The 13,079-nt window shown below is 43.4% G+C and overlaps 1 protein-coding gene across 1 annotated transcript in view; it reads right to left on the reverse strand.

The window, feature by feature from the left end:
* ZNF236 (zinc finger protein 236) overlaps positions 1 to 13,079 on the reverse strand; it is a 336,247-nt gene that overhangs the window by 109,309 nt on the left and 213,859 nt on the right. The window contains exons 23-25 of the mRNA XM_077492345.1: positions 3,655 to 4,065; positions 2,024 to 2,169; positions 1,654 to 1,897 (exon numbers count right to left, since the gene is read on the reverse strand). Coding sequence (XP_077348471.1) covers positions 1,654 to 1,897; positions 2,024 to 2,169; positions 3,655 to 4,065 — 801 coding nt within the window. The remainder of the gene's footprint in view (positions 1 to 1,653; positions 1,898 to 2,023; positions 2,170 to 3,654; positions 4,066 to 13,079) is intronic.

The following is a 13,079-nucleotide window of genomic DNA, read 5'->3' on the forward strand; positions in this document are numbered from 1 at the left end:
AGAAAGAGGAGGTAGTGGGGATAAAGTCAGCAGACATTTAACTAACATTGTTCAGAATGGCACTAGCAATGTTCCATGCTAGTTCCCATCATGACCACTGTTCATAAGTGTATAGTAAATAAATATTAGTAGATGTTTCTGTTGAGTGGTAGATATAAAAGAAGCAGCCATGGGGGGGGGGGGGGGGTGACGTGGTTCTTGCAGCAAAGTGCGTGCAGAGAAGGCTGGTAAAATATTGCTGCTATCTTCATAAGAAGAAACATAATGAATTAGAATCAAGAAACCCCCCTAAAAAGCCTTTGAAAAAAAAGTTGCCAGTCTTTCACATCCTGTACCATGTACTAGCTCCACAAGCTGATTTAATTCAGCATTTCTGGGAGTGACATCACCTGACAAGGAGTCAAGTAGTGGTAGCTTTCATGTATGGTATTTTGCTTTATAAAGGGTAGAATAGCTAATCAGTGCTGTGCATATTTCTAAATGGGGAGGTACTTGTGAAATGATAGCTTGAAGTGACTTTTCAGGGTGGATCATAGTGTTGTGATGCTTTGTAGGCAGCATCAGATGGCTACAATGTGAAGAATCATGCTGGAAATTGACCTGGATGTTCACTGACAGCAGTGCAGTTCTATCATGCAATTACATGTAGATCAGTATTTTATTGATTGTGGACATAAATCTGAGATCCTGAGTGTTAGCGAATGTGGTGGTACATCAATGTTCAGCAGACACTGAAGACTGCATCAGTCAAGTGTTGATATTAAGACATAAAACATGCTGTGAGACAATGCTTTGTGGGCATGAGGGGTAGTATTTAAGTAATGCTTTGCAGACATTTTATTCTCCAAAGTCACTTTGCAGCTAATGAACATGGTGCACATAGTTTGTTTCTATCTGCTTTGTAACCACTCACCAAGGTACACCACATGTGCCCAACTGCCATAGCCCAGCTAATCTTCTCTTAGTAGGTCTGTCCCACTGCAGGTTTTTTATGTCCTCTCCTCCCCCTCCTGCCTCACTTCAGCTGCTGACATTTTCTCTTGTAAGTCAAATGTGGCAGTCTAGAGAAAGAGGGTGGGTTACAGTGCCCTGCCCTGTTGGCTGAAGGGTCAGTGGTAGGTGGAACACCTTAGAGTCTGTATTATTCCTGATACATACGTTCATCATATACATTCACAGACAGCAGTAAAACATATACATTTTTACAAACTGTCCATTAATTAATAAATGGCTGGCACCCCTGCTGGCAATGCTAACAAGATCCTTAATGTCAGAGAAAGAACCATTTTAAAAATACTTGTATCTTTGCCACTTGGGTCCAGGTTTAATTTTTCTCAGCCCACATGCAGATTTATGGCTTGTGCAACATCAAAGGAGTCCATAAGGATATAGGAGGGCTCTAACCTCCATTAATGATCATCAGAGCCAACTGAGGTATAATTAGAGCATCTTGTAGATAGATGCCTGTGTGTAACGAAAACAGCTGTCACCATTACAAATGTGTTTATACATAAATAGAGCAAGAAGGAGGAGTGACAAACAATGGCCCAAAAAGATTTTATGCACAGGAGCGCTCTGTAATTTGTGTCTGCCGCTCCTCAAATCAGAAGTTTTGTGGCGTAGCAATGAGAAAAAAAAATTGTCAAAACTTACTTGTGCTGCTGGAACTTAACACAGATTCTTGTTCATGGATAGGTGTAATAGTTAAGTTTGAGGAGGATGTTGTGCCAGGCTGGAGAGACAAGCTTGCTATAGGTTGAAGTACAACATTTGCTGGCACAGCATTATCACTTGTGTGCAGAGTGCTGGTAGTTTGTACTGCACTAGAGTCTCCATGGAGAGCTTGAGGTATAATATTGCTATGCTGCAGAGTTTGCTGTAATAGGCTGGGATCAATCTAGAAATACAAATGCAAGAAAGACAAACATATATATATATATATATATATATATATATATATAAACTTTTACGTTCAGGAATACAAAATATCACTGTTATTTTAATTTCTTGGGAATGTTGCTACCTGCAATGTAATGTTGTTGATGCCTGTGGCATCGATTCCAGAAATTTGAACATTTTGTCCAACCAGGTTGGCAGCCAGCTGTAACTGAATTCCTTCCAGAGTGGCCAAGCTACAATCTGACAGTGACACTGTTAAATCCCCACCAGCTGTAAAATATAAGAAGGAAACACAAAACATAACTTACTCAAAATATCCAATTTAATCATGTTTAGTCCCAATGTTCCCCGACCTTTCTGCCCTTAATGTACAACAGTACCATCATCTGTGATTCATCAGAAAACGTATATTTTTATTCTTTTTATGCAGGTTTGTATTTACTTTGTCACTATTCAAAAAAAAAAAAAAAAAAAAAAAAAATGGTCAACTAATGTGTAACTAATCACACAGTTTTTATTTCATGGTTTTGTTTTAATAGGTGTTGGGCTAATTTATACAAGCACCCACACTCCATTTACAAGATGCACATAGTGAAGCTGGCAGTGCTCATATGATTAGGCGATCATTACAGAGAGCAGGGTTTAGTGTTTGTTAACTTTGAGTACTTGGTGGCAGTACAAATTGTGAGGCAATAGGAAAAGAGGCCAGCAGAACCTCAGCTGTAATACACAAACAGGAACGCATACATACACAAACACTTTTTGTAATTTTTTGACCTTATTAGAGAATAGATAATCAGACCGGGGTCCTCATACTACGGCCTGAGGGTCACATGCGTCCTTCCAAGGACATTTATCCGGCCCACCACACCCAGGGCCGGATTCCCGACAGGCCAGGCCTTGGGGCAGGCCAGTTGTAACACAGTAGGAGACTGCTGTGTCACGGAGCTCACTGTTAAAATTTTGAGTGTGCTGTGATAAAAGTCCTGCCCTCCTCCTAGACCAGTTCGTGTGATAGAGGCAGTGTTCTGTCTCTCACATCAGCTGGTCTAGGAGGAGGGTGGGGACTTTTATCACAGCGCACACAAACTTTTCACAGTGAGCCGTGCCACAGCAGCAGGAGGTGCCCGATGTGCACACACACTGACTGGTGAGACACTGTTTGGCACAGTAAGGCTGTGAGGGGGGCTTGCAATGATGGTGAGGGGGGGCTTGAAATGATGGTGAGGGGGGGCTTGCAATAATGGTGAGGGGAGCTTGCACTGATGAAGAGGCGGGCACTGATTGGGCTGCGACATTGACCATCTCATTAGTCAAAAGCAGGCCCATAGTTCCCATTGAAATACTGGTAAGTTTGTTGATTTAACTTTACTTGTTCTTCATTTTAAATATTGTATTTGTTCTCGTTTTGTTTTTTCACTTCAAAATAAGATATGTGCAGTGTGCATAGGAATTTGTTCATAGTTTATTTTTATTTTTTTATTATAGTCTGGCCCTCTAACAGTCTGAGGGACAGTGAACTGGCCCCTGGTTTAAAAAGTTTGAGGACCCCTGTAATCAGGCAATAACAAAACATATGCAATATGTTACTTATTTGCTATCTACTCCAATACGTCTGAAGATCGACTATAAGCTGCTGTTATGAATGCAAAGAAATGTGTAAGAACAATGTGAACTTAGAAAAATATACTGATTGTTGCACCCCATTTCTAAGTATTTTAACCACTGTTCGTGTGCTCTCGACAACAGTAATACCTGATACAGATGCAGGAAGAATGGCTTGACCAACCAGTCCCTGGTGAAGCAAACTCTGATCAAACTGGCTGGAAAGCACCGAGCTGTTTGTGATAAAGACGCTTGGATCTGTGGAAGATGTGTTTAGCAGGTTTATTGGCTGAAGAGATTCCACCGTGCTGGAAGAAGTACTGGTTGCGGAGACCGTAGCTTGAGGAAGGTGTCTGCGCGCAACTGGCTTCCTGACTTTTTTAGCATCGGATTTATAATGGCACTGTATATGAGTTTTCCTACGGCCAGATGTCCGGAATCGCATGTCACAATGAGGGCATTTAAAAGGTTTTGCACCGGTGTGCAGGCGCATGTGTACTTTAAGACTGCCTTTAGTTGAGAAGGAATTAGCACAAACATGACAGTTGAAGAGTTTTTGACCTGTAAAAATATGTAAGAAATATTTTATTAAAAAACAGGTAAAAAAAAACGAAGGAAAGATAACTTGTAAGTTTTTTTTACATTTATTAATGACATAACCTTCCATTCTCATAAGTATGTAAGTAGGAGTTATTTTGATGAGTGTTTTGCTTTAAACAAGCTATGCATTTCATGTGAACTATATTGTTTGAATATTTATCTTTTTATTGTTAGCACCTTAAAGTGTTACTAAACCCACAACAGTAAAATCAGTCTGCATATGCAGTAATCCTCCGCATTATGTAAAAAGGCTGTTTGATCTGGTCTTCTCCAATCCTTCCTTCTTCCACAGTCCCCAAACTATCTCCTGATAGAACAGAGCCTTGGGGGCAAGCTGCACATTGGTGTGTATTGCGAGAATGTTTTTTTTTTCTTGGGTGAGTGCATGTGATCAGCACAGGGGCAACAGGGGCAATCAGCACTGCCCAGAGGGCCAGGGGTCATGCAGCCTCATAGGATCAGGGGAGAATGAAAGCTCCTTCTACTACAAGTTTTAACCAGACACTGATAAAAATCACAAGACTGCTAATGAGAAAGGGTATTTAGCAGTTTATATTTACCAAAACTATTGCATTTCTATGTTCCTTGTACTGTGGGAGACCAGATAAAGTGATTGCAGGGGCCTGGGTTTAGTAACACTTTAAAGTCGCTTGAAGAAACTCTGTCCATGATATACATTGAGACGTGACACGCCCCCCACACATACACACTTTCACTTACTCTTTAGCAACCTAATACTTGACCAATACGTCTGGATCTCTTGCCATACATACAGTATGACTGTTCGCTTTTTTTGCCAATCATCCTGGTATTATTGCACTGAATGAATATGGGGCGGTGGCTGTACTATGCAATCAACTATTGAGTGCTTTTTTATCACACTCATTTTATATGCAACACTGAATAAACAATGTTATTTTATCTATACTAATAACTTTTCTGTTAATTTCTGATGCTTCGTGCACCTTAACAGTCTCACATTTTTTTGTGTGTTTATATACTTAAGGGATGTGGTGCTATACCCACTATCGCCATTTGTAGCATAGAACATTCCACACCTGTCAGACACTGAGCTAACCTGCTCCTTGCCTGGCTGCTGCCATTTATACCTCAATCATGGAAGGGTAAGAGGAATCTGCCCAGGATATTGTAGGCGAGGGAGAGAAGTCATATAAGGCCACCAATAATGCGTGAGCTTAAATAAGACTAAGTTATATGCACCATGTTCAGTCTGTATTTACTGGGAATCAGTTCAGCAAACATTACATAATTTTCCATCCATATAAACACGAAAAAAACTCAAAGTTAGATGTTGATTCTTTCTAATATACTGTTACTCATTTCCAAAAAAAATAAAATAAAAAATCAGACGTTAAATACTAGAAATAGAAATAGATCCTTTCAATAATGTAGCTAATATTTAAATATCAGCGGCAATGTATACAATGTACAGAATTTTAATACTGAACTGTTGTTTTGCGGATTAGTAGAAAAACTGCTATTGCCATCCATGTCTAATAGACCAAGTAATAAAATATTAATGATATACACAATAAAGCATAACAGTTAAACTGTGACAGAATAAGTTTCTCTAAATGGACTGTTACTCCTGTTCATAAAAATAGGAAGGTCAAAGGAAATATAGTCTATTTCCAGCAGACTAGATCCGACGGACTTCCCGACACACTTTCCGAACGACGGACTTCCCAATGAATGGACTTTTCCACACATGGACTAAAGTCCATTCATTTTGAACATGATGAGTTATGACGGCACTAGAAAAGGTAGTTGATTTTGCCGCTTTTATTGGTGAGACCGACACCTTGCGAGCCCCGTCGCCTAGTATGGAGTTTAAAAATGGCATGGGGGTCCACCCAAGGTCCATACCAGACCCTTATCCGAACATGCACCCCGGCCGGTCAGGAAAGGGGGTGGGGACGAGCGAGGCCCCCCCCACCCCAAAGCACCTTGTCCCCATGTTGATGAGGACAAGGGCCTCTTCTCGACAACCCTGGCCATTGGTTGTCGGGTTCTGCGGGCGGGGGGCTTATCGGAATGCGGGAGCCCCCTTTAATAAGAGGGCCCCCCAGATCCCGGCCCCCCACCCTATGTGAATAAGTATGGGTTACATCATACCCCTACCCATTCACCTTGGGGGAAAAAAAAAGTGTAAATAAGAAAACACACTAGACAGGTTTTTAACCATCTAACATCCGCGCTATGGCCTTATGACAGCCACAGCGTGGATGTGAATTCCCAGGAGGCCATCATATGATGGCCTCCCCTGTGCACGCTCCCTGCGCATGCCGTGCAGGGTGCATGCGGAGCACACTGTGATCACCGAGTCACTGAGACTTGGGTGATCACCGTTCTGAGTAGGTCCCGGCCCCTTACCATGTGATCAGCTGTCAGCCAATGACAGCTGATCACATGATGTAAACAAAAGCTCGGTGATCACCGATTCAGCTTAAAGGGATATCGGTCCCGAAACGGAAGAGGCAATTATGCCTCAAAATTGGAACCTGAAAGTGCCCACAAGTGCCACCTATCAATGCCCACAAGTGCCACCCATCAATCCCCACAAGTGCCACCCATCAATGCCCACAAGTGACACCCAACAATGCCCACAAGTTCCACCTATGCCCACAAGTGCCACCTATCAATGACCACCAGTGGTGCCAATCAGTGCCACATAGAAGTGCTGCCTATCAGTAACTAATCAGTGCCCATCACTGCCACCCATCAGTGCCCATCACTGCCACCCATCAGTGCCCATCACTGCCACCCATCAGTGCCCATCACTGCCACCTCATCTGCGTACATCAATGACGGACAAAATTACCGGTTTTAAAATTTTATAACAAAATAAAATAAAAATAAAAATTCAGTCTTTTTACATTTTTTTTTAACAAAAAATAAAAATTGCACAGGTGATCAAATACCACCAAAAGAAAGCTCTATTTGGGGGAAAAAAATTTATAAAAATGTCATTTGGGTAGTGTTGTATGACCGCACAATTGTCATTCAAAGTGCATCAGCAATCAAAATTGAAAATTGGTGTGGATAGGAGGGGGGATAAGGTCCCAGTAAGCAAGTGGTTAAAGTAGTTTATTAGGCAGCTCCGGGGGTCTCTTCCGATTCCTCCACTCTCTTCTCCTGCTCTCCAGCCTTCTCTCCTGGTTTCCGGTTCTTCTCCCGCTCTCCGATTCTTCTCCTGAGCTCCTCCGCTATCTTCTGCTCTTTTGCCGCTCTTTTGCTAGCGTTGGCTCGGGAGAAGATAGCGGAGGAGTGACAATGTAAAGAAATAAATAATTTTCTCCTGCGCTTGTGAAGGCGTTTGTTGATATAAAATGGTAGGACTTTCAAAGGAAGAGATAAATTAAAAGAAGATCATGTGAGTCCCGCTGCCTAAACTGACCAGGGGTGGTCTGAAGTAAGCCAAGTGTAAGAAAAAGATGAAAGGCGCATGATCCAGTACATTGATCAAGATGTTAAGGTTTATTCATGAAAAAAGGGGGGGGGGGGGTTGAACGCATACAGAAAGTATCCACGTGCCCATAAAATCAGGTTACAAATATACACATTAAATCAGAAAAATAGACATGCCCATGCAAGGGCAAGTGCTAACGTTTGGCTTTTTCCCCCCAGGTGAATGGGTAGGGGTACGAAGTACCCCATATTTATTCACATAGGGTGGGAGGCCGGGATCTGGGGGGCCCTCTTATAAAAAGGGGCTCCCAGATTCCGATAAGCCCCCCTGCCCGCAGACCCCGACAACTAATGGCCAGGGTTGTCGGGAAGAGACACTTGTCCTCATCAACAGGGACAAGGTGCTTTGGGGTGGGGAGGCCCGCAGAGGGCATGCGGTATGGTTCAGGAGGGGCGCTCGCTCGTCCCCACCACCTTCTCTGACCACCCGGGCTGTGTGCTTGGATAAGGGTCTGGTATGGACCTGGGGGGTGGGGGGCACCACGCCGTTTTTTCAGCGTAGAGGGTTCCCCTTAAAATCCATACCATACTTAAGGGACATTGTCGCCTCTCTCTCACGCTCGCTGCAATAGGAAAATGTGTTTTTCCTATTGCAGCGAGCGTGAGATGTACAGTACCCTGCAGCCGAGAACCATTCTTGTGGGCAGGTGCTGTAGCTGCCCTTGCGTCGTATTTGGTCCGTTGGACCAGCATACAGATCACCGAGTTTCCCGCTAGGAACTGGGTCCGGTGGAGTTCCAGCGGGAAGATTTAAAACATGTTCTATTTCTAAAGTCCGTCTGATTTTTGGACAGCAAAGGTCCGATGAAGCTCACACACGATCGAATTGTCAGACGGATTCGTTTCGTCTGACCTTTGCTGTCAAAAAGTCCGGTCATATGTATGTGGCATAAGAATCCGAAATGTTAGAACATGGACAATGTAGTTGAAGTAAGAAGTCCATGTATTTCAAGAATCAATATTCCAAACCATAATGAAACTGCATTTTTCTAAATAACATTAGCTTACTGATTCAATGTGTTTATCAAAGTAATTTTCTCAGAAAAGATGGTCAAACATGATCTTAAATTATTGTTTTCTGACCCCAATTCCAACATTTGTATTACCATTACAAAAAACTCTGATAATGAAAACATTTTGAAACTCTTCTTTGTTAAAACTGCTGTTCATTCCATTGACTTGTGACACCATATGTATTAGTGCAAAGGCTCTTAGCTAGATAATGGGATCAAAGTCAGTGTTCTTTTTTTTTAATAGTAATGCTTTTCCAAAGTCTTCTAACCTCAGTCTTTTGCTGCCTGTTCCTGTATCGACCCCATAATTTCTTTTATTCATGCAAAGAATGGATTCAGACAGAAACAATTCTCCAATTTAAGTTATTGTTTTAGTTAAAATGTTGGTCTATACAGTATCATATTACTGCATGTGAGCTGGAACTACTCTAAAAAGTCAAAAATGTTGCTGAATTATGAGGGCGGCACTCAGTATGGACCACACACTGCAGCGAGAGGTTGATCAATAGCAGTACTTTACTCCATGACAGGCAATAAGACAGTACCGTGGACATACATCATTGACGCACTGCACACATTAGCATGCTATTGTGTGTAACGCTTCAACGATGTATGTCCATGGTTCTGTCTTATTGTCTGTCATGATGGAATAAAGGACAGCTATTAATCTTCGGTGTGTGGGCACTTTTTGTTTCCAGTTATCATGGTGGCGAGCCGGAGAGGCACCTGTGAAGGAGAGCCATTTCGGATCTTGCATTGTAACCTTTCTAAACTTAAAGTGTGTGATACTGGGGGATGTCTAGCTCAGTAGTAGATGTGTTTTCAGTGAATTCACAGCCAACAGGAACTTCAGTTTAAGGGCGTGGTAGCCCACTTTTATTGAAAGTAACAAAAATGAAAGTTCATTCATGCATGGGTTTCTTTGGGAGTCCCATGTCCATTTTACCCTCATTGTCAAGACCAGGGCTCTCACATATCATCTCCCCTGTCTCGATCCGGAAGGAGGAACACCAGCACCCGTCATCAGGGTTGGGACACCTCCATGCTGTCTGTGAGCCACGTAGGCCCAACCCTTTTTCCTGGTGCGCTTCCACTAGTCCTACCCTGCCTCTCCATCGGATCCTACTAGTTTCTATCCTACGCTTTCTCCCTCTTCTGGAGTTCCTATGCTTATTTGCCTTTCACGGGGGAACTCTGCCTTCCCCGATACCCTCACTTGCTTGATATAGGGAACCTGCTCCTAATACTTTGCCTGATGGGGAACCGCCTTTTCCCTCACCGATACCAGTTTTTCCCATCACAACAGTTTTTTTTTGGTTTAACAACTTTTCTGAGGTCGCCCACAGCAGTACCAACCAGCAACAGTTCACAAATTCTGACGTCGCCACTTCCAATACCATCAGTGCCTCCCCCCACAGTCTCCGGGTTTTGTACCCATTTGCGGCATTTGTACCCATTTGCGAATGACAGGAAAACAGGAAAAATCTCTGCCACAGTTATTTTGAGCCCTTTCTTCATGTGAGGTCTAGTGGGTGAGGCAGATTCCGTGCCCTCTATAGACCACTGCTCAGCCGCACCTCAGACCACACCAGCAGGAGTTTTCTTAGCCACCACATAAGGTGGAAATACCGCTGATGTTTTCAAATGTTCTCCTGAGCGCCTTCCATTCAAACTGGTAACTGGAATCACTGCTAATAAATATGGTACTGACCAGTTACTCTCGTGATTGAAATCACCAAGCATAGCTTGTACTACTTGACTCCACCTACTGGTACTACGCAGTACCACCTTGTCCAACTACGGTGGAGACACCCAAGTGTACAGCAAATGTGCTTTTTGGACTTCAAACATTTTCAGAAGATGTTTCCATAATCAAGGACGTAGAGTGGCTCATCCGCTGAAGTTGGAAATGTAGAGACATTTACAGCGATTGCCACCATAGCCTCCATAGACCAGATAAATCCAAAGTGCCATTGAGGCTTAAAGGGATGGCACCTGGGGCCTCGTATCTGAACCCAGGGACTTTGGTCTTGTTACATTACCTAAACTTTTTCATGGGGTGCTTTTACAGGTCCAGGGAAGTTGGAACCCCGTTTTAGGGACCCAGTTCCTGAAGGTTTGCTACGCAGTGATGGGTGAAGGTTGGATTGTCTGTTAATTCAGCAAATCCTGCAGTGAGGATAAGGTAAGGGAAGAAACGTAGGTATTAAAAAGTCTGTGTTTGGTTGAAGCAGCGTGTGGAAGGAGACTTTGCAAGGTAAAAGAAAGTTGTAAAAATGTTTTCTTCTCCCCCTGATGGGCAGAGCAGAGCTGTACCCCCCCTTACATTACCCACGTGGGGGAGGGGGGGTTGGGTCTAAATGTTTTACTATGTCTGTGCCTACTGCTGGATGGGCTTTGCCCCCCCCATGTTGGGTCTGGAATCCAAAAACGCAGTGCACAGGCGTGGGAACATTTTAAATAGAAAAAGGGGCGGAATTTTTTCTTGGAGGGGGCGAGGCCTAAACACGGTGCTGTAAACGTCCACGAGAATGCACAGTAGGCTAAAAACAGATAAATATCACAGCTGTGACAGTCTCTCCTCTCCGCTGATGAGGAAGAGACGAGCAGCCTGCAACACAAGGACACAAGAGCTGTGGGACACGTATGGGTTGCAAAACTGGCATTCCTAATACAGGAACGACACTTTTCCCAGCACTAGGCTGAACTGTATAGCGACTTTAAAAGTCATGACTATTTTCAGCAATTAAGTACCAATTTGTATAGTGCTTCTGTTTTGTACTTAGAACTATGCCTGTCAAAAAAGACACCACAAAAAACAAAAAGATACTAAAGGTTTCACCCCAGGAGCTAGGATCTCAAGTCGCATTTCCACGCTGTCATCCTCGCCTGAATTACCAGTTATGGCAAGCCAGGGTGAGCCATTGGAACAAATTGATGGTGCAGCTATGTCTCACATCTCAGCCCCTGTATACTGTATGTGACTGAAGATGTCCTTTCCTCCTCCCTGAAGGGTCTGGAAGAAAGATTAGCGGCTTTAATCGCATCCTCCATTCAAATGAATAGGAAGCATGCTATAGCCTATGCTTTGTAATTATGCTTTGCCATAGATGCCATTAAAGATTCTAGTCACCAGGCATCCCGCCATTACGCTTATGCTTGTGCATATGCATAGAATCCTGTGGTTAAACAATTGGTCAGCTGAATCACCATGCAAAAACCCCCTAACTGGGTTCCTCTTTCATGGGGAGCGATTAGTTGGAGAAGACTTGGATAAATATATCCAAACAATTTCTAGAGGGAAAAGTACTCTTTTGCCAGTCAAAAGAAAGTATAAACACCCTTCATTTAAACTGACACTTTCCCCTGCACCAGGGGCTTCCGCCTCTAGTCAGTGGCGAGGGCCTCTCCGTCAGACTCTAGAGGAAAACCTTAGGGTCAAATCCATCTCAAAAGAAGTCCTGGGGTCGGAAACCTGCAAGGATCCAAGGAAGAGAATCTGTTTCAGGCACTAGACCGATTAATATCTCAAGGGGTGATAATACAGATCCCCACAAAGGAGCAAGGTCTGGGGATTTATTCAAATCTTTTCATGACCACCAGACCCATTCTAGATCTAAGAAATCTAAATCAGTTCCTGAAGATCCGCTCCTTCTCCATGGAGACGATCAGGTCAGTAGTTTCTATCCTTCGAGGAGAACTTCTGGCATCAATTGACATCAGGGATGCCTATCTGCATGTCCCAATATTTCCCGCTCATCAAAAGTTTCTGCGGTTCGAGTTAGAACAGCAGCATTTTAAATTTGTAGCCCTTCCCTTTGGACTAGCCACAGCACCCTGGGTATTCACCAAAGTGCTAGCCCCACTTTTAGCCAGGTTAAGGGCACAGGGCATAACAGTCATAGCGTACCTAGATGATCTATTACTAATAGATCAGTCGGTGGCTCATTTGGAGCAAAGTGTATGCACTACAACTAACTATCTGAAAAGTTTGGGTTGGATTCTCAACCTAGAGAAATATTCCTCAATACCGCTAAAAAGGCTGGAGTACTTGGGTCTGATAGACACAGCCCAGGAAAGGGTGTTCTTGCCTCAGGCAAAGATCAATTCCATAAGAGACCTGGTGCGGATGGTCAGGTCAAATGGTGATCCCTCCATTTGCCTTTGCATGAGGTTGCTAGGAACCATTGTGGCTTCATTTGAAGCAGTTCCCTATGCTTAGTTTCATTTAAGACTGTTGCAAAACAGTATCCTGTCTGCTTAGAACAAAACAATTCAAACTTTAGACTTGCCAATGCAGCTGTCCCCAAGAGTGTCCTAAAGCCTCACTTGGTGGTTACTAACCCAGAATCTGCTGAAAGGAAAATCCTTCAGACCAGTCATCTGGAAAGTGGCAACGACGGATGCCAGCCTTTTAGGCTGGGGAGCAGTACTAGTAAAGTCAACTGTTCAGGGACAGTGGTCAAGAACCGA

Source organism: Lithobates pipiens, unplaced genomic scaffold, assembly GCF_037356315.1.
Source record: "Lithobates pipiens isolate NorthernLeopardFrog02 unplaced genomic scaffold, aLitPip1_a1.2 Scaffold_19, whole genome shotgun sequence".
Lineage (NCBI taxonomy): Eukaryota > Metazoa > Chordata > Amphibia > Anura > Ranidae > Lithobates > Lithobates pipiens.